At 36.7% G+C, this 22728-nt stretch overlaps 1 protein-coding gene across 6 annotated transcripts in view; it reads right to left on the bottom strand.

Moving 5' to 3' along the window:
- The window catches only part of Cenpj (centromere protein J), a 41467-nt gene extending 23254 nt beyond the window's left edge, over positions 1–18213 (bottom strand). For 3 of the 6 annotated variants that reach the window (XM_047553614.1, XM_047553617.1, XM_047553619.1), the window contains exons 1-7: positions 17924–18210; positions 12931–13440; positions 12287–12410; positions 6449–6745; positions 4736–4847; positions 3761–3863; positions 2022–3645 (exon numbers count right to left, since the gene is read on the bottom strand). In XM_047553614.1, the coding sequence (XP_047409570.1) occupies positions 2022–3645; positions 3761–3863; positions 4736–4847; positions 6449–6745; positions 12287–12410; positions 12931–13374 (2704 nt within the window). In that variant the 5' untranslated portion in view covers positions 13375–13440; positions 17924–18210. Of the gene's footprint in view, positions 1–2021; positions 3646–3760; positions 3864–4735; positions 4848–6448; positions 6746–12286; positions 12411–12930; positions 13441–17923 lie in introns of all 6 variants that reach the window. The other 3 variants (XM_047553616.1, XM_047553618.1, XM_047553615.1) reach the window with 3 other exon arrangements.
- Between the last annotated feature and the right edge of the window lie 4515 nt (positions 18214–22728).

Here is a 22728-nt window from a genome sequence, read left to right as displayed (position 1 = left end):
ATAGTAGTTACCCTTGAGAGGGTAGTTAAGGATATTTTTATTTTTTTTTTACTTTCAAATTTCTTGCAAAAAGTATTACATTTAAAATCAGAAAAAATATTTAAAAGAACTTTAGCTATAATTTATATTTTAAAGTACCAAATGTGACAATATAATGAAAAGAGGTTTTTCAATGCAAGTTTGAAAACCCCATCACATTAACACAGTCATTAAACAGAATGAGGCAGATGTGTATATATGTTGGAATAATCATCAACATTTATCATAAACATCTGGGTGTGTGGGATAGGCCTATAATACCAGCAAAAGGATCAGATTGCAAATTCAAGGCTAATGTAGACAATTCAGCAAAATCACGTGTCAAAATAAAATTAAGAAAAGAACTGGGTATGGAGCTCAATGGTAGAGTCCTTGTCCAGAATGCACAAGACCCTGGGTTGGATCCCAGTACTGAAAAAACTAAAAATAAAAATCATAAACGAAGTACACAATAGAACATAAAAAACATGCTTTCAAATGTGTAAAAAGGAAATTATATATATACACACACTTTTTTGTGTGTGCATGGACTCTTTTAGAATATAGAAATGAAATGGTAATGCTAGTACCATTTAAAAAAGGAACTAGGTGGGCTGGGGAGATACTCAGTTGGTAAAGTGCTTGCCTTACAAGCACAGGGCCCTGGGTTTGATCCCCAGCACTGCAAAAAAAAAAAAAAAAAAAAAAAAAAAAAAAAAAGGGATTAAAATCAGGTATAGGTAAGGATGAAAGTTATTTTTACAGTAGTGCCTCCTTACCTACAGTTTCATTTCCCTTGGTTTCAGTTACTCACAATCTACCACAGACCAAGAATATTAAATGAAAAATTCCAGAAAAAAACAATGAGTTTTATCCTAGTGTCATGGGAGGCTGAGTCAGAGAATCCCAAGTTTGAGGCCTGCCTGGAAACAGCAAAACCCTGTCATAAAATTTTTTTTTAAGTTTTAAAAGGTTGGGGATGTAGCTCAGTGGTAAAGCACTCCTGGGTTCAATCCCTAGTACCCACCCACTCCATCCCCCAACACAAAAACACACACACACATATATATAAAATTTTTTTAAGTTAGGTGCCATTCTAAGTATCTGATGAAAAGTCATACAGTCCCTCTGGGATGTGAATCATCTCTGTCCAGCATAGTCCCACAGTGTACTCTGCCCACCCATTAGTCACTTAGTAGCCATCTAAGTTATGAGATTTACTATCATAGTATTGCAGGGATTATGTTCAAATAATCCATATTTTCCTTAATAATGGCCCAAAAAAAATAATAACGATGTTGGCAATTTGGACAGTCATAAAGTACTTACTTTAAGTGAAAATTATGTATTATAAGAAAAAACAGTATATAGAGAATACAACACTATTCAGTTTCAGGCATTCACTGGGAGTTTAAGGGGAAGGACTACTGTACTGTATTCCTGCCAGGTCATGTTTGACAAGTTAATGCATGATTTAAATAATAAAAATAATTTATAAAAAGAGAGTCATGGGAGCCAGGCATGGTAGTTCATCTGTTATTGCAACAACTTGGGAGGCTGAGGCAAAAAGACTGCAAGTTCAAGGCCAGTCTCAACAACTTAGCAAGATCCTATCTCGAAATAAAAATGGATGGAGGGATGTAGCTCAGTGGTAGAGTGCCCCTGGGTTCAATCCCCATTACCTAAAAAAAGAGGGGTGGGGAGCTAGGGTGTAACGCAGTGGTAGAGTACTTACTTGGCATGTGCAAGGCCCTGGGTTCAATCCCTAGCACCAAAAAAAAAAAGAAAGAAAAAGAAAAAGAATCCAAAAGAACAATTCATCTGAATCTCTTACCCTAGAGACTACTAGATCGTTTAGAACCATAATTTTTTATTTCATTTTTGAAAAGCACCCATTAAACTTTTACAGACCTTTATGTTAGGATTTGAACATTCTGACAACATATGGCTAAAATGTTAAATTTATAATGCTCTGATACATATTTTATAATGTTATGACTCACCAGGTGGCTGATCTTGATTCATGTTTAATTTGGGTTCATTTCCCAAATGTGAATCTGATTTTGTATTAGGTTTCAAAGAAGGGAAGAATTTCATCATCAGATCTGAGGTAGGAGGAGGACTTCTACTCCGATAAGACTTGCTGATGTCTTCTCCCTTCTTGACTGGTGCAACCTTCCTTTTTATTGTTTTGTCCCCGACACATATTTCACTTTTATTAGGGTAGCATGTCTGGGACATTCCATAAATGACTTCATCCCCAAGATTAATAGCATGTTTACATGAATTCTCTTCAAGGTCATTCCAAGATCTTTCATCATCAAAATCAATTTTACTCATACTTAAAGATAAGGGTCTTCTTGAGGGCTCAGCCACTTTATTCATGTTTTCTATTAAAACAGACTCATCACTGCTATAATCCTTGTCAGACAAATCCAAATCGACATCTCTCCTTTTATCTTCTTGAGTCCTAGTATCCCTAAGAGGCCCTTTGTCATTGCAGACTTGAGGACTATCCTCTCTGTTGTTGAAACCTCTTTGTCCGTCTTCATTGGATGGTTTTATGGTAACATCAAGCTGCTCCTCAGAGTCAATGCTACTGTCACTATTTGTAACACCTTCATCATCACTTGCATCCCACTGCATTTGATTTTCAGAAGTGCTCCTTTGGAAGGCCTTCCTACTGACTTTACAAGATGGTTCCCTCAAACCATCAGGCAAGGACACTGAACCAAGAGGTTTAGGTGTGACCTCACACTCACTTTTCCTTTCATGGGCAGGGTTGTGCCCTGGATCCTCACCATGGTTACTCTGACTACTGGCATCCATCAAGTGTGTCTTTTCCTGCTGCACAGCTTTGACAGGGGTTGAAGACATTCGACGACCTTTGCTGATCTGCTGATCCCTTTCTAAGATTTTCAGTACAAATGAAGAATTACTAGAAAATGATATTTCATCAGCAGCTTGTTCTAAAAATAAAAATTCATCTAATTCCAAATTTTCCTTTTCCTTTTCTCTTTCCCAATTTTCTAATTTCTTCTGAAAAGAAACATCAAAAGAAGGTTCTGACTCCTTCATAATCTCATTTACTGGGTTCTTGCAGCTGACAGGTCCTGTTAAAAGACGCTGTCTATCTTTCCCTTGTATCTTATTCCACATTTTGCAATCAGCATCACAGGATTTTGTATACTCAGGTGAATTTTCTTTGCTACTAGATTCAATCTTTTTTTCTAATTTGATTTGGTCTTTAATTTGCCCATCACATTTCTTCCCCATCTGTATTTTCAATACTGATGGAGAGAGACTTTTCCTATTATTGCTCTTGGGCACTTTTGGTTTCTGACTGAGTGTGACAGAACCAGTTTTGGTCTTAGCTTTATTTTCCTTTTTAACAGTAGGGTTCTCTGCACACAGTTCTTTATTTATAAGAGCAGTTTTCCGCTGGAATTGTTGTTTATCTAGTTTAAACACAGGGTGGTCCTCTGATGCGCTCTGGTTAGGCACTAGTTTACTTTCTTTCCCTTTTTGAATCTTAGATTTAGCATTAGTAAACCTAGCTAAACCTTCTCCTCGTTTTAAGAATGGTTGTTTGGGTTTTGCTTTGATTAGCGATGGTCCTTCTGCCTCCTAAAATAAAATGACAATATTTGAATTAATTATGGTACATCCAAGTAATCTTAAAGTTACTATATAAGTAACTATTGCCTTAGAATAACTTAATTAAAATAGTATGAATTCTAACCCTTAGCTGTTTTTGTTTCAGTTCTTGTTCTTCCAACCGAATTTGTTCTTCTAAATAGTCTTCAAATGTCTGTTTCCTTTCTCTAATGGCAGCTTTAATAGGCCTAATCATAAAAACAAAGTTATTTAACAATCAAATCACATTATAAATATTTTACACTCAGTGGGCCTCACATAGACAGCTCCACCTACGCTGAAAACTAACATTTTACAAAGTCAAGGACAAGGAGTTAGTAGTACAGCCCAGCGGTATAGCACATACTTAATTCACACACGCCCTGGGGTTCCATTCCAAGAACCCAAGCAAACAAACATAAAACCCCAAAATCAGGACCTTCTTTTGAATTCTCCTTTGAGAATTTAATGAAAGCTACAATGCCTCACAACCCTGAAAAATACAAAAATATACAATATTCTGCACATGATTTAGGGCTAAACTCCATCTACTGATTATAAATTAACTTTTAATATATTTATTATATAACTTTAAAATGTGTTTTAAGTGTTTTAAGAACAGTCCTTAATATTGTGAGTAAAGTAAATCAAGAAGTCATTTTTCCCATACTATATAACATATTAAATAATTTCAACTATAAGAATAAACCTAAACTGCTGTAACATTTTAATTCTATAACAAATTATGCAATTATAAGTGACACCAAATTTGAGATTCTAGTATCTAGTTTTCCTTATCTCTACAAAAGGATTTAACTATTTCTGAGATTAATTTTATCCAGCTATTTCTCCTAAGGGAGAATATTTGTTCAGTTCTTCCAACATAAAGTCAAAGCTACTTGAACTGATGTATCTCTCAACTCCTTCTATGACAGTATGTGATAAGTTGAACCATCAACCATACACTTTCAAGCATATCCAAATGAAAACAAGTATAGAACCTTTAAACAAAGTGATCAATAACAGGCTTACTCTTATATTAAGCTGCCACATTTATTATTACTTTTCACATGAACAATACCTTTCTTCCATATTAACCACTTCTGAGGAATCACCAATTTTTTTTAAGTTCATATCATTCCCTTCCTGAATCTGTTCTGTTATTTTCTCCCAGCAAGATGAAATACCTTCTCCTAGGATAAAAATTTAGAATAATTCAGCTTAAAAAAGATAAAGTCTTAAAACGTGAGAACTTTATAAATTACTATACTAAAAAATATTTAATTGAAAGTAACATATGCTGAAAATTTTATAACACTCAAGGACTTCTTCAATATGATAAAGAGAAACTACAAACCAAGCATGGTACCGCACACCTGTAACTCAGTTACTCGAGAAGCTAAAGCAGGAGGATCACAAGTTCAAGGTCAGCCTGGGCAACTTAGCAAGACTTTCTCAAAATAATAAAAAGGGTTGGGGATATAGCACAGTGGTAGAATGTCTAGGTTCAATTCCCAGTACCAGGGGAGGGGAGGAGTGATGGCAGAGTAAAAAAAGACAAAAGAATTGTAAGGTCATGTATGTATGAACTAGGACCCTGGTTAAAAAAAAAAAAAAAAAAAAAAAAAAAACTCTGAAAGTCATTTTTGGGAAAACAGAGGGAATTCCAAAATGATGATACCTGCATATTACTTTCATGGAAATGGCTCAGCAGCTTATATACATATATATAGTTATGGATTTACAGATATACACATACCACATATGTATTTACGAAGTAAGTATGGCAAAATGTTAACCATCTAATCAATGCAATTGGAGAGTTTGAAATTTTCCAAAACAAAAAGGAACTATATTGTGTAAAAAAAGAAAACAAAGACATTTTAGATTTCCATATTGACAGATTACTCTAAATTAGGAATAAGGCAATATATACAAAAGTATGTAATCCTAAATGGTAGGTACAGATACCTTTATTGTGTTATTTGTATTTTTCTATAACTTAAATTACTCAAGAGTACTCACAAAAACACATAAAAAGTTTAGAAATACAGAAAACTTTGTTGACCTTCCACCAAGAATATTAAACACTGATATTATTTGATGATTAGCATAATAATGACAATTATTACACTATATTTATTAAGATTACAGGACACACCATAATGCAAGATTATTATAAGGTATTATACGAATGTGCTAGGTGCTGGGAAAAGAGGCATAGTGAAGACATCTGGGTCAGAAGAAATCTCTTTTATAAGTAACTTTCAACACCAACTACTCCTTTGTGTATGTGTTTCCACGTATGTGTAGGCATGGACACGTGCACAAAGGATTAAACCCACTCGCACCATACCACTGAGTTATATCCCCAGCCCTTTTTAATTTGAGACAGGGTCTTACTAGATTGCCCAAGCTGGCCTTAAACTTTTGATCCTCCTGCCTCAGTCTTCCAAGTAGCTGAAATTATTGGCATTGCTACCACCTCATCCAGTACCAACTTTGTTCTCATATGTTATATACTTCTAAGCTATCAAAGAAAAATGGTACATGCAGAACTCACTGCATCCCTCTTTGAAAACCCCATGCTACCTATAGAGTCTGAAGTCAGCATGAGTGCCAACAATTACTCTTGGAAAGTCAAATTCTAGCTTGGCTTTTGATCTCAGTGGCTATGTAGCATGTGGGATCTTATAATTAAAGCCACAGATGATGGAAAAAATGCAAAAAAGTCTACTCTCAGTTTAAGACAACTTGGTAATCTGTTGTTAGTTCAGTTACATAAGCAATTCACCTGTAGAATGGCTATGATTTTCTTCCTTCAAATCATTTTTCTTCACAACTGGTTCTTGATGCTGTGACTCATAAAACAAATTGGAAGAAACACTTTTTGAAGTTAAGACAAAATCTTGATGAGTAGCTCTACAGAAGTTGTCTTGTTCATCAGATACAATTCTGCAAGCGTGTGCTTTTTCTTGGGTTTGATTAGAGTAGATATATGATGGCAAGAAGGAAGTGGCTTTCTCTCCAGCAGGCAAATTTCCTGGAGATCTGTACTTCTGGTTCTGTTCATCAGGCAGTAAAGTCAAACCTTACAATTAAGAAAATCAACAAAGTTAATGCCTTCCAACAATATTTGCTTCTGCCTAGTAGTAACCCCTACTCCACAAAGTATTCTTCAAAACGGTAAAAGCATTTTTTTCTCCTTATTAAGAAATTGTTTAACAAAAATCACAAAACCTTCAATTCCAAAATGAACTTCACATAATTTGATGAGAATACTATGCTTTCTGTGCAGACAGCATGTCCGTGTGCATGTTAAAGGCAGCAGCACCAACTAACTCGGAATGTGTCACTGCAGATGCCAACTCTGCAGTCCTGTGACAGACACAGTTCAACACCAGTGCAGAGTTATGATCTGCAAAATGCTCATAAATTACCAATAACTGCCTATAAAGTTTCTCCCCTTTAGGCAACCCTTGAAATTCTGTATCCTTGGGTTGTGAATTTAATTTAAGATAGGAAAGAAATAAAGATAAAGGAGACAAAAAAGGAAGGAACTTTAAATCTAAAAACTCCATGAATAAACTTTCCCCCCTTCACCCTCAAACCTGTTTTCCTTCAGCCCTGAATTCTTAAAGGGTCCAATAAATCTTGGAGTACTATAAATCTAGTTAATTAATGTCTACCTTCTGTGCTTGCAGAATATATTTTTATATGAATTAAAAAGATATTATAGAGAAAGATATTGTAAAAACCTAAAGAAAAATATTATAAAAACCCATGACACAGGTATAGTCTAAGCACTACAAACTAGATAATGTCAATCTAAAGATTCTGAAAGGAACAAAACCATAGTGACCCACTCTGAACTCCATAATCAAAAGAAATGAGCCGACATCACCCCATATTCTTTCATACTCACCATTTATAGTTTCTTCTCCCCGTCCCCCAAATACTAGGGATTGAACTTAGTGGCACTCTACCACTGAGCTACACCCTAAACCCTTTCTACTTTTTAAGATAGGGTCTTGCCAAATTGCTTACAGTCTTCCTAATTGCTGAGGCTGGCCTTGAACTTGGAATCCTCCTGCCTCAGCTTCCTGAGTCACTGGGATTACAGGCATATACCACCACACCCAGTTATAAAATTTCCATTAAAAGAAGTCTGAAACCTCAAAAGCACATCGAACTCTCAAGTCTCAGCACTCCCTCTCCCTTGAATATCTTGCTCTGTTACTTCCTTTCTCTGCTGTGCCTTCTTTTGACACATCCTAAAATTCCTTTCTGCAGTATAAGTCAAGAACCTGCTAGGGCTGAGGTGAGGTCCCTTTTCCTTTCTGGGACACCTCCTTGGACCTCCATCCAATGACAGATTTACAGGTGACTTTTCCTTACTTTCTAAATTTCTTGGACTACTTTTTGTGTGTTTTGTTTCTTAAGTCTGCTTTTGAAGTAACCCAATAAACAGAGTCTGCTCTAAGTCTCTAACCTTCACTTCTTAAAGTAAAAGTCACACCAACCATTCTACCTACTCCACCAACCCCTGAAATTTGGCTGCCAATTCTGTGCTCTCCTGGACTGCCTCACCTAAATTTGGGAGTGAAGACATCATGGGAAGTGTTTTATAAAACAGCAGATGCCAATTATCACTTATCTGCCTCAAATGCAGTCCACAAATAAAACTAGAAAATCAGGTTGGCCCCACAGAGTATCAGCTTCAACCTTTCTTCCTTGATAGCAATATCCCTCACCCCATCTAAAAATTTTTGACCAGCCAACATCTCACTGCAGTTTGAAGAGATTCTTGACAAAGTACTACTCTAAGACAACAGTTCTCAATGTGTGGTCTGTAACTCCCTAGAGGTCTCTAAGACTCTTTCAGGGTATTTGCCAAGTCATTATTTTCATAAAATATCCAATGATGGAAGAAAAGCAAAATGAAAAATTGATGGCACATCTGCAAGGCAGGACAGTACCATCCAACCATGCCAGTAGTAGTGTCACTGTATTTGTCACCACTGTGCACTCACAACCTTTAAATTTAAAAAATTTTTAAAAAACAAAAGGTTTTATTTAAAAATTCCCTAAGCAAGGCAAGCATGGTGGCACACCCCTGTGATCCCAGTGACTCAGGAGGCTGAGGCAGGAGGATCACAAGTTTGAGGGCAGCCTCTGCAACTTAGGGAGATCCTGTCTCAAAATAAAAAATAAAAAATAAAAAAGGAATGAGGGTGTGGCTCAGTGGTAGAACCCCATGCCTTTTGAACATTGCATGAAACAAAATGGGAAATACACGTAAATCAAGTCTATTGCAAATCATGAAGTGACTATTAAATTGAGCTACAAGCTCAACCAGCCACTTTTTTTTTAGAACACACTTTTACTTGAAAGAATGAATGAGAGACAGTCTATGATTATTCCAACCTGGGTATTTAGCAGATATTTTCTCAAAAAGAAACAAGGTAGGGGCTGGGGATATAGCTCAATTGGTAGAGTGCATGCCTTGCATGCACAAGGCCCTGAGTTCAATTCTCAGCACCACAAAAAAAAAAAAAGAAGAAAACAAGGTAAATAGATCATAATATTTGTTGCCAATGATAAAATATGACCTTTCAAATAAAACACAGAATTCTGGAAAACATATCCAACACCATGAGTTTGATGGACATTTTACAATACTTCAAGACTTTTAAGATGAGACTGGCAGTGATATTAATGACTATAATTTTTTGTATTGTATGCTGATGTCAACATTTTGAAAACCAACATAACTCAGTGAATCATTATTTTCCAAAATGACCAATGCCCCAGGGTTGGGGAGATAGCTCAGCTGGTAGAGTGCTTGCCTCACAAGCACAAGGCCTTGAGTTCAATCCCCAGTACCGCCAAAAAAAAAAAATGACCAATGCCCCAAATCATGTATAATAAAAAAAAAACACTGTTCAAAATGTCAAAATTTTTTCAATCTATTTAACAGTATATTTTTAAAATAATAGGACATAACAAATTCATTAATATCATTTCAGACTTCTACTTAGAATAACCACTAAGAAATGACCATTTGTTAACATGCAATAACCATGAAGAATATCCAGAATTATCTGAAAAGGTTATTAAAATACTCCTCTTTTTCCAATTACGTACCCATGTAAAGTTGGAATTTTTTCAAATACTTCAACCAAAACAACATAACTCAACAAACTAAACTGTGAATTAGGTACGAAAATCAACTGAGTTTATTAAGCCAGAGTTAATATTACTTTCTAACACAAAAAACAATAATGCCTTTCTTCTCACGTTTTTGTTTTAGAAAATAATTTTCATTTAAAAAATGTTATTTATAATAAAATGTAACTGGTTTGTTATTTTGAGTTACTTTTTAAATGGCTTAGTATTTCTAATATAACTACTTATGATTTGAATGGTAAATGTTCCCCTAAAGGATCATAAACTAAAACCTAAATCACCAGCCTGTGGTTGTGTTTGAAGGTGTCTGAAGGTGTTTGAAGTGGGACCCAGTGAAAGGAAGTTAGGTCACTGGATGCATACCTTCAAGAGGATATTGGGACTACGGCCCCCTCCTTTTCCACTCATACTCTCTCTCTTCCCTCCCTTCCTGCCCGTGTCTGGCCACTATTAGGTAAGTAGCTCTTCCACTATAGGCTCAGAGCAATACAATCAAGTGATCATGGCCTGAAACCTCTGAAACAGTGAGCCAAAATTAACATTTCTGCCTTTAAGTTGTTTATCTCAGATATTTTGTCATGGTAACAGAATACTAACACAGTAACTTGTTAATAAATATAGCCTGTAGGGCTGGGCTTGAGGATCAGTGGTAGAGCACTTGCTTAGCACATGTGAAGCACTGAATTCAATCCTCAGCACCAAATAAAAATAAATAAAATAAAGGTATTGTGTCCATCTACAGCTGAAAATATTAAAAATAAATTAAAAAATAAAGACCATACAACAAAAGTTCTTTAGGATCTTCAATAACTTAAGGGTGCTAAGGGGTTCCAAAACCAAAAAAGTCTGAAATCCACTGCCCTGTGAAGCTCAGTGGTAGAACATATACTTGGAAAGCACAAGGTCCTGGGTTCAACCCTAGCACCAAAGACAAACAAAAAACAAAAACATTACCTCAAAGCAAACTGTTCAATAACTAAATGGGGCCAGTTCTCATACTAGTAACTATGAAATGTGCTTTCCTATTACTCCATAGTGCTAGTCTGCAATAAAAAGTACCACAGGCTATTATTTATATGATCTTATTATTTTCATATATTCCATAAGGAAACTGTAAACCAACTATTTTAAGATACAAACCATATGTTTTCTAAATTCTTCACGATAAACATCCAGGTCTGGGGTTGTGGCTTAGTGGTAGGGCACTTGTCTGGCATGTGCAAGGCAGTGGGTTCAACTCTCAGCACCACATATAAATAAATATTTTAAATAAAGGTCCATCAACAACAATAAAAATTTTAAAAAAAAGGAAACTGTTCCTTTTAAAATAAATAAATATCCAAATTTCCTAAACCATTCTTGTTTCGTTTTTTGCAGTAGTAAGATTAAACCCAGGGCCTTACACATGCTAGGCAAGTGTTCTACCACTGAGCTACATTCCCAGCTCCCTAAAACATTCTTCACTTGCTACAATTTTTCATCATCACCCACCCCTCTCCTACCCAGTCACATTCATTTGCCAATGTCTTTTCTTCTCCATATTCTCAATGTCCAATACAATCTCTGTACAGAACAGGATTTTTCCTGAACCAGTAAAGTGTATACCTTTGAAGTCAGCAGCAAGAAGCAAACACGTGCTTCAGCTCACTGCTTTTCAAACTGTGGAAGACAATTCATTAGCAATTTTGTCATCAGACACAATAATTTATTACTGACATTTCTTTTAAATGATGCAATTAGAATATACAAAATAGAAATATACCAGGTACACCAATAAAGACTGATAATACAAAATTTACTTGTCATTATGAGTCCTGACTGAAATGTTTTTGCTTTTATGGAATGTGGTCAGAAAAATTTTAAAACATTATTCCAGATCACTTTTTAACAGCTGTTTTCCCTGATAAACTCAAGATGCTTTCTGTTAAATGATGTAGCACACAACAGAATACTGTCATCTGTTAACCACATAACAAACATTTTGGGTGTGGTCTTCATTTGAGCAGAGTGGCTTCCACTTTTTACTGATCATTCTATATGTTTACCTTTACTGGCCCCTAATCATTTTCACTCAATAGACAGGGGTAGCATACCAGTAGCTCTAGGCCAAACTGGGTTTTTCAAATTTTTTTTAAATAAATGTTGGCTGATGGGTGTGGTTCAGTAGTAGAGGACATACCTGATTTGCACAAGGCCTTGTGTTCAACCCCCAGCACCCAAATAAATAAATAAACATGAATGCCTTTGAGCAGGGCACATGCATCCTAGAATGCCAGTTCCTACTAGTTCCACCCCCATTTCACACTGAACTGCCTGACCCTGAAGAAATTAGAGTTTGTAACATACGATTAGGAATGTTAGAAACAACCTGTCAGACAACTAAAAGAAAACTGTACGAAACTGTTTCTCATCCTGTTAACTGTGCTGTGTAAGCAAAACATACCTGGAAGCATGTGCTGCCCAGACACTAAAGTAAGCAGCTTTTCTTGTTCTTCCATGAGTCTTTGTAATTGTTCTAACTGTTGCCTCTTCAGTTGTTCTTGCTTCTTCTGTTGTACTTCTTTCAGCTTTTTAAACATAAAATTAACTATTAAAGGAGCAAAACTTTCTCCATGGACACTTGCTCCTTACATTTATCTCACTCCTTCCCATCTCTCTTCCCCTATATTCCCTAATAGAGAATTTCAGAGAGGGATCCCCTCAGTAAGTAAGTCTGCCACCAAAACTCTAAAATCCAATATCTTCTGAGGAATTTACATCAGCAATCTAACCTAAAAACAAAAAAGTCACATAAATCCTCTAAGTCTTACAATAGGGTTGGTATCAGGGAACCATCAATTTTTTTCTCCTAGTATTTGAACAACCATTTCTAACTTAGCTCTTATAAAATGAGATAGCAACTTAAAGAAGTTTTATATCTTACATACTAAACATACTTTAATGGTTCACATTAGATAAAAGGCAAAATCTGGTATTTTGAGGATTTCAGACTAAATGGGAAAAATAAAAGGACCTGGAACAAATAGCTTAGAATCATATATAATACCTGCAACAACACAGATACATTAAGACCAAATCCTATTGTACCTGTTCGAGTTTTTTAAAAAGTGGGTCTTTATAAGCCACTTCTTTTAATTCACTCACAAGATTGGGGACAAAGTCATTTTTATTATCTTCCTGGTGTTCAGAAGCATCCTGACATGCCACAATTTGTGGTTCCTTTTTAATTAAAGGAAAGATTGTATGGACTTCAGATTTTTCTGACTGTAGTTTAAAAAGGCTGTCAGACTCCAACTTCTGTTCTTCATGAAGTGAATCTTCTTCACTAATAAAACTGAAGCTATTTGAAAAATGTGTGGCTTTAACAGGAAAACTGGTAGAAGCATTTGTAGCTGCTTGCTTATCTTCATCTGCTTCCAAAATAGGGAATCCACGATTTAATATGACCCCAGCCCGAGAAGGATTGGTCATCCACTGGGTTAGGAAGTTCTGCCCACTGTTTAACTCTGAAGAGGTTGGCATCAGGAACATTTTAGTCCAATGACACTATTATATTTAAATAATGGAAAAGTCAGAAGAGCTATTGATTTCCAACACCTGTAGACAAAGATAGTCAACAAAAAAGTATCAGTTAAACCTATTAAAATTCTACCCAAAACTGGTCCAAATCTCAACCCACCACAAAAATTTATTCAACATTAAATATACAAAAGACTTTAACCAACAAATCAATTGAACATTAAGTTACACGGGGTTGGGCTGGGTTTGTGGCTCAGTGGTAGAGCGCTTGCCTAGCACGTGTGAGGCACTGTGTTCGACTCTCTGCACCACATGGAAATAAATTTAAAAAATAATAATAATAATAAATGTCCATGCCAACTAAAAAATGTTTAAAAAAAAAAAAAGTTACATGGGGTTTTTTGTTTGTTTTTGTCTCCAAAATACCCAAATTGTATAAGAAAACCTGAGATCCCTCGGCTCGAAACATTCAGTTACTAATGACATTATTATTCAAGTGCTAGATCAATTGACCTATGAAAGCTAAGACACTTTCTAAGTCACTCATTTAATAAACTCACTACCATTGTCAGCTATTACCCACACTAAGCATTTTCTTGCTTTTTGGTCCAACTAGGGAACCTTTTTTCTCCCTAGTTCCAGAAGGAAAGTTGTCACTACCATTACCATCAACACCACTCCACACAGCTTTACCTGGTACTGTTTCCCTGACTTTCCTCCCCCATTTCCCTATAATCCCTTGCTCACTAGGCTGTCCCTCATTTGTATTCCTAAAGGTTCATGACTTGACTGTTGCAGCATTTATCTCAGTTTCTGTAGCATTTTGCTTTCAGGTTCATACTCTACCATAAATTGTGGAGCTCCTTCTGAAAGGTATCTGTATATTCTCCACTGCCTATCACTATGTCTGGCAGACAGAAGGAACCTGATAAAAGTTTGCTAAAAATAAGTTTAAAATAAATCAGAAAAAAATTTAAAAATAAAAAAAATAAATCAGAACTGGGCTCAGTGATGCAGGTCTATAATACCAGCAACTCAGGAGGCTGAGGCAAGAGGATCTCAAGTCCAGGCTCGACATTATTATTTTTCTAGTTTAAAAAAAATATAAGCACAAACAATCTTTAATTCACAAACATGCACACTACTGAAGAATTGGAGATGCAGAAGTTAGTACTATGACCAAAAGAGTGAAGGAAAAGACTAGAAGGTATGTTGCAAGTTTCACACCAAATGGCAACTGCAATTTGATGTGGTAGAACAGATTTTAAAAGTTATTGTTGTGTTTAAAAAAAAAAAAAAAAGTAGGGGCTGAGGAGAGTACCTCTATGGCACAGTGCTCCCCTAGAATGTGCAAGGTATAGGTTTGATCCCTAGCCCCACAAAAAAATTAAATTAAAAAAATAAAGAATTGAGTTGCTTTTGGCAAAAACAGTAACTTCTGATATGTTTACTCTCAATTATAAAAATGAATTGATGTAATTAGTTCTCTGTATTAGAAGTAAATAGCCAACAAAACAATTTGAAATAATTCTCAACAGGATCAGAACTTGTAGATTTGGCCAGATATTAAAAACAACTGCATGGAAAGAAAGAGGGCTGACTGAGTATGTGGTTCAGTGGTAGACAGAGCACATACCCAGTATGTGCCAAGGCCCTGGGTTCAATCTCCAGCACCCAAAACACAAAAACAAAAACAAACTTGCACCAACAGAAAGGACTGGGGAGAAAACATTTTTAGATGGAGAAAAGATAAATAAATTTGTTAAAGATATTTATTCATAAATTCATATATTTAAATTTATAAAGATAAATGAATTTATTTGTCCAAAAATTATGAGATTTAAGAAGATATTTTAATAAGATTAAAGAAGACATTTTACAAAGAGGTCTAATTAAATGACCAAATAATTGTTCACAAACCCTTCTAACTGAATTGATTCAAAGCTCGAAAAAAATTACAATATTTTCTTTAGTTTTATATGAGTGGTGCAATTAGAGAAAGTGACCAAGTTAGGTACATCTTTTCTCAAAGATCATCTAAATTTACAAAAAAAATGTTATCTATTCATAGCTTCAAAAATTGAACCTATGGGGCTGGGGTTGTAGCTCAGTGGTAGAGCACTTGCCTAGCATGTGTGAGGCACTGGGTTTGATCCTCAGCACCACATAAATATAAATAAAATAAAGGAATTATGTCCATCTACAACTAAAAAATTTTTTTAAATAAAAAAATTAAAACTGTGAATAGATATTTTAATAATCTAACAAAGAATTCCAGTTAGACATGAAAATTAGTTCTCATGACAGGTCAAAAATCTGGATTTAACTAGATGCAATGGCACACACCTGTAATCCTAGCTACTTAGGAAGCTTAAGCAGAAGAATCATAAATTCAAAGCCAGCCACCACAATTTAGAGACCCTGTCTCAAAGTGAAAATTAAGAAGGGCTGGAGATGTAACTCAGTCATAAAGCATCCCTGGGTTCAACCCTCAGTACCACACACAAACACCAAAAAATAAAGGAAAAGAAAAAAAAGAAGAAGAAAATGCTTTATTTATGGATTTAATGAAATTTTCAAACAAGAGACCACTGTTTCCCCTTTGTAGTTTCATTCCACTGTATGATACATACTGTGCTCAGTTTTCTGAAGCAGAATCCGTGAACAGTATCACGGACAAAAATGTTTAAATGTTTAAATTTTTCAGTACATTTAAATGCTATGACTCACCAGTTTATAGGAAGACAGTGAACTTAATAATATTGGGTTGTGTTGGTTTGGTACTAGGGATTGAACCCAGGGATGGTTAATTTGAGTCACATCCCCAGCCCTTTTTTTAAATTTTGAGACACAGTGTCTCTAAATTGCTTAGGGACTTGCTAAATTGCTGAGACCGGTTTTGAAGATTGCTGTGATTACAGGTATGCCGCCACTGGGTTGGCCAATGATATTATTTTGTTACCACCACTTCCTGGTTGAGTTGGGGGAGAGCTTTACAGGTTTAGTGCATTATTAATTCCTACTATCAACTAAATATTTTCTTAGAATAAAAGAATGTTTGTCAATCATTCAATATTCAAAGACAAAAATGTCTGTGGTTTATGTTTCCTTACACACTGACATCACACTTTGACAACCAGTTATTCAGGCATTTAAAAAAAAAAAAAAAACCTACTAGCTGGGCTTGGAGGCAGGAGAAACTCAAGTTCAAGGCCAATATCAGCAACTTAGCACTGCTCTCAACAACTTAGAGAGCTCCTGCCTCAAAATAAAAAATAAAAAGGACTGTGGATGTAGCTCAGTGGTAAAGAGCTCCGTGGTTCAATCCCTAGCACAAAAAATAAAGAAAAATAAAAAAAACCGCTACAGGCAACAATATGAATGAGTAATGATGAGAGAAAATTAAGACACAAATATGTAGTGTATGTTTCCTATTACACAAAGTTCATGAAGAGGCAAAATAAATCTTCATTTATACAAGTCATGATTGTGGTTATCCAGGAATATGAGGCTGGGTATTGACTGCCAAGGGGCTCCTACCTTAAGGGAGTGTACACACTGGGCAGTAACCTTGAGAATAGCACACTTTACTGGGTACCTCCTAAATAGTGATTTCTAAAAATCTGTTCTAAGCAAACTAATTCTAATTATTTTTAGGTTGGAAACCAATCTTAAAAAGTAAGAAATTTTCATCAAAATCAGCCTGAAAATCTTGGTTAAACTTTAATAACCTTAGAAGGAAATTTTTTGAAATCCAAAATTAGAAAGGAGACAAGATTTCAGGTCATTTTGTAACGTGGAAAATGTCAAAAATTCCCTAACAGAGTGACAGGTGGAATGCAGATGTGCATCTAGATAGACCCCACTTAAAAAAAATTTTTTTAAAAGACAAATCTTTGTACCTTCACTTCATTATTATGATCCTAAGTAAAATATATATAACATCAGCATTAAACATACTGTTTTACCTGAATCTTCAATTTATTACTGATACCTAAGACATCAGCAAAGCATACATAGCAAAAATTTTTTAATTTTTTTAAATTAATGTGTACTCACTTTTCACATACTAAAATCTGAGTGACACGGATTACGAATACATCAAACTCACCAAACTGTTGAGCATCAGACATGCTGTTTTTACTGTTTATCAATTACACCTCAATAAAGCCGTTTTTTAAAAGTCTGACAAATCGACAGCTTTGAAGCCTCCAAAGAGTGCAATGTAAACTTTCTTTAAAACAATGGGGGGTGCGGCACGGGGGGAGGATAAAATTCTCTGCACTGGTGACAAAACAACAAATTCAAATCTACCTTCAGACCCTTGAAAAGTAACTAGTTGGGCTGAGGAGGTGATTTGTCCCCCAAAATACACTACTTCCTTTGAAAGCCGCGAATACACACAACGCTTTCAAAGAAAAGCCCTGACAAGGTTGGGCGAGACAGGCCCTGATGGAGGACAGCAAATGAGGCCACTCCACCGCCAATGCCTGAGCGGACTGCTCCTCCTGAGCGTGTAACAGGAGCTTCAGGTGAGTCCCAGACCACGACAGAGACCCACCTAACCAAAGAGGTAGGCTCCCCAAGCTCTTGGAAGAACAAAGCGGCGCTAACCGATGAAGCCTCTGCACTGCGAGCGCCCGGTTCCCTCCGCGACCCGGCGATTCAGTGCCGAGGCCCAAGCCCGGCGCTTCGTTGCACCCCGGCCCTCTCAGGACCCAAGCAGCGGACGAGTTCCTCCGCTCCTTTCGCCCACGAATTACCGATCAGCGAAGCTTCTTCGGTTCAGTCCACTTGAACTAACGACAAAATCACCTTGGCATTTACGAATGAGCCGCCACAATTACCGCGGCGACCGGAGCCACGCCCCCGGACAAGACCCAGCCTACCCTGTCCCGTGGGATCCTGGGAAGTGTAGTTCCCGCCGGTCCCTTCGAGCTTGTGCATGGGCACCGCTGCATCCATACAAACTACAGCTCCCAGAGATGCCACGCGACAGACGTTGCCTAGGGAATGGACTGCGCGCCGCCTTCCGCCCCTGCCGCGGAAGTTTGGCTGGTGGGGGTGGTGTCCGAGCGGAGTGGAAAACATGTTTTGCAGATGGAGAGTAGGTAGTGGAGTGGGCTCTGAAGCTACGCCTTTGAAAGTTAAAGGGAGCATACGCGGGAGTAATAGAGCTCCGAGTTCCCTGCTGAGCAGGCAAGCACAGGAGACCCAAAGCTAATATAGAAACCCACAAGTTTTTTTTTTTTATCTTTGCTTTCCATTTTGGCTGGATTTGACTTAATGAAGACCCAGTTTAGCCGGGCGTGGTGACGCACGTCTGTAATCCCAGTGGCTCCAGAGGCTGAGCCAGGAGAATCAATAGTTCAAAGCCAGCCTCAGCAATTTAGCAAATAAAGTATAAAAAAGGGCTGGGGATGTGTTTGAATGGTTGAGCTCCCCTGGGTTCAATCTCCCGGTACCAATACAAATCAAAGTTTAAAAAGAATTGGAGCCGGGCATGGTGCTAATTTTCAAAACTACAAAACTGGAAGAGTCCTCCAAATTTCATTGTAAGCCCCTGTGACCCCAGAGGCTCAGGAGGCTGAAGCAGGAGAATAGCAAGTACTAGGCCAGCCTCAGCAATTTAGCGAGGCCCTGCCTCAAAAAAAATAAAAAATAAAAAAGAGGATGGGGATGTAGCCCAGTGGTAAAGCGCCCCTGGGTTCAATCCCCCGTACCACTAAATAAATAAATAAATAAATAAATAAATAAGGGGCAAGGGAGGGGCACACCGTTTCATAAAATGAGGTAAACCAATTAAGTCTAAAGATTAATACTTTTATGTTAACATTAATACTCATTGGATATTTACTAATAGCAGAAGGAAATGGTCCAGAAGCATGAAGAAGTGATGTTGAAATTCAAAAAGTATGGATAATTCATGGGTAAAATCCAGAGGGTTTGTTATGTGAAACCCAACAGACATTTGTTTTTACCAAAGCAATTAATGCTATTGGTGTATGAGTTCTAACTCACACTGAAATAAGTTTTTTCTTCTCTGGTTTTTAGAAATGGAGTAGTAATTAAAGCAGAGACATGTACCATTTCAGTTTTGAAGTGTCAGGATTTTGGTTTCCTTGATTTTCTAGTCTGGCTCACAATTATGTGAAACACATGGTGTTTTGAATTGATATTCAAATGAAATTTTATAACATCAAACTATGAATGCCATTGATATGTTTACCTCAGTTTGTAAATAAGAGTTTGATCAAAAAAAAAAAAAAAAAATGAGGTAAACCTGTCAGAATTCACTCCAAAAATTGTCGTTGGCCATCTTTTCCCATGTGGCTAATTGATGTAGCAGTGTGTGTCAATTAAGTATGAAAACTTTATTTTGAACACTGAAAGCACAGAACTTCAAGAGATGTTTTTGTTTGTCTTAATTGCTACCAAAGTGCTTCATGGGTGCAAACATGACACTTAAGGACAGAATAGTACATCAGGTTAACCACAGTTTACATACCTGGTTTCGTGTCTAACAGTAGGCCAAATAAAATTTTTAAAGAAATCAAATGAAATGCCATTTATAATAATAAATGTAGTAGTTGAAACAAAATACCACTGGTTAAAGATAACATTTCACGGAGCCAGTCGAATGGGGCACACCAGCTACCCCAAAGACTGAAGCAAGATTGCAAATTGGAGGGCGGCCTGGACAATTTACTGAGACCGTGTCTCAAAATAAAAAACTAAAAAGGTGTGGGGTGTAACTCAGTGTTAGAGTGCCCTTGGTTTCAACACCCAATATAATGGTGTAGAAAAGATCCTTCTTTCCTGAATCAAGATTTTCCTGCCCATTCTCCTCCACTTCCTCTTCCTTCTTATAACCAAAGTCCAAGAATTCCAAGATTACGCATTTATTGCAGATGCTGGATAAGGACCCAAATGATCTTCATCTTCATTTTATTTGAAAGCATATCCAAAAATCTTTTTTTTAAATACATATCTTTGAGGCAGTCACAGCATCTTCTACTTTTTGTACCAAATTTTATTCCTATATGTTTATCCTAATATAATATCCTAATATAGTACCACATTGCTTGTTAATTTGATAAGTGTTCTTTTATCACACTCAAGTCTTAACTGACTGTTAAGGTTCTAATATATGTTATCATCAGTAAGCCAGGTCATTTTCAAAACTACTAAGCTTGAAGTGTCCTCCAAATCCATTACAAGATGGAAAGAAAAGAAGGGGCCTCTCGAAATTGCTGATGCTGGCTTTTAACTTGCACTCTTCCTGTCTCAGACTCCTGAGGGCACTATCATGTAACTGTTAAGAGCCCAGGCTTGGCTGGGCATGGTGGCTCATACCTGTAATCCCAGCTACCTGGAGGGTTGAGGCTGGAGGATTTTGAGTTGGAGGACAGCCTGGGCAATTTATTGAAACCTTTTCTCAAAAAAATAGGGGAAGGGTGTTGAGGATATAGCTCTGTGGTAGAGTGTTATCCTAGAATATGTGAGTCCCTTGGGCTCAATCCCTAGTACTGCAAATAAAGGGGGCGGGGGAAAGAAAAAAGATTTCAGACTTTAGAGATAAGCAATTTTGGCATCAAATGCTAGTTTGACAACTTACAAGGAACTTTGTAGTCTTCAGCACTCAATCTTTCTGAAACTAGTCTTCTCATTTTCAAAATGGAGATGATAATAAAGTTATCTGCTTCATAAAATTATTATGAAGATTACATTAAAAACATTATAAACAGTACACTGTTCCAACTGTTGGCTGTGTGACTTCAGCTGTAGAGGAACTGACTGTGTGTGTCAAAGCCCAGCTGTACATGGCAAATGGTGTGCAATATACAAAACATCGCTTATGGTAGTCCCAAATTAGTTAGTAATAACTTCTTTATTTTTAATTGACACATAGTAATTATACACATTTATGGGATCAGTGTGACATTTTTCAGTACTTGTACATAATAGGTAATGATCAGATCAGAGTAATTGGCATATCTATTACCTCAGATATTATCATTTATTTTTTTAAAACATTTTTTAAAATATTGTAGACATACTTGTAGATGGACACAATACCTTTATTTTATTTATTTATGTAGTGCTGAGGATTGAAAATCCAATACCCCACACATGTGAGGCAAGCGCTGCACCACTGAACCACAATACCAGCCCAGACATTGTCATTTTTTTGTATTGGGAACATTTGAAATCCTCTCCACAAGGTGCTCTGAAATATTCAGTTAATTGTTGTCAACTATAGTTATCCTACTGTGCTACTGAATATTAGCAGTTATTCCTCCTATCCAGCTGCACCTCTGTGCCCATTAATCAAACTCTCACCACCCTTCCCTCCCCCAAAAGTGTAGAAAAGATGTTTAGAGTTAGGAACTTCTCATTTTCATACTGGTGTTACCAGCAATTGCTCTACCAAGAGATGACAAAAGTGCAGGCCTGTCCAAGGAATGATCCCCAAACCCAGGTCACCCAGGATGGAAAGTGTAACTCCAGCAGTTGGAGGGGATGCACTCAGAGATGCAAGTACCTAGCTCCTAAGCAAAGTCAAGAAAACCCATATCCTGTGAGAAGAGGATATCTTTTCACCTGTGAGAAGAGAGAGGAGTCTTGTATTGGGTGGGGTCCCAAACCTCAGATTTCCAGAATTTCCCATTAGTAAAGAAGTTTCTAACAATGTTGGATGCTAAAAGATGTCCTTTTGATATCTTCACATTTAAATGTAGATAAAACTATTGCTCATGCATTGGGCTTGGTCCAAAAGACTATGGAACCATAGACTGTAAGTCTACACAACGAAGAAATTATCATATTCACCACATTCTAGAATGTCTAACCCATAATTCAGTTGCAACAAAGGAGAATTCTGGCATGAATTTTTGCTGTGATAACAGCAGAGTAATAACATGATGTTGACACACAAGAATTTTTACTTTGTTCTTGAAAATGACAATTTAGGGGTTGGTTTATTTCATTTTCTTGGGGTTTTTTAATGCTAGAAATCAAATCTAAGACCCACTGCATGTTAAGCAGGTGTTCTACCACTGAGCTATATACCCCCAACCCCAATAATTTAGATCATTTTGTAATGTCCAGTGATTCTTAAAACTTTCTTTAGTTTATTTTTTCATTTGTTTTGGGTACTAGGGATAGAACTTAGGGCCTCAGGCATGCTAAGCAAGCACTCTACCACTGAGCTACATCACCAGTCCTTTTATTATTTTTTGAGACAGGGTCTTGCTAAGTAACCCAAACCAACTTTGAACTTGAGAACCTCCTACCTCAACCTCTTGAGTGGCTAGGATTATACTGTACCACTACACCTGTCTTTGACAGGGTATTACACATTTT

The sequence above is a fragment of the Sciurus carolinensis genome, chromosome 5, assembly GCF_902686445.1.
Source record: "Sciurus carolinensis chromosome 5, mSciCar1.2, whole genome shotgun sequence".
NCBI classification, from domain to species: Eukaryota; Metazoa; Chordata; class Mammalia; order Rodentia; family Sciuridae; genus Sciurus; species Sciurus carolinensis.
The sequence above is the reverse complement of the archived record's forward strand: the minus strand, read 5'-3'. Positions and strand labels throughout refer to the sequence as shown.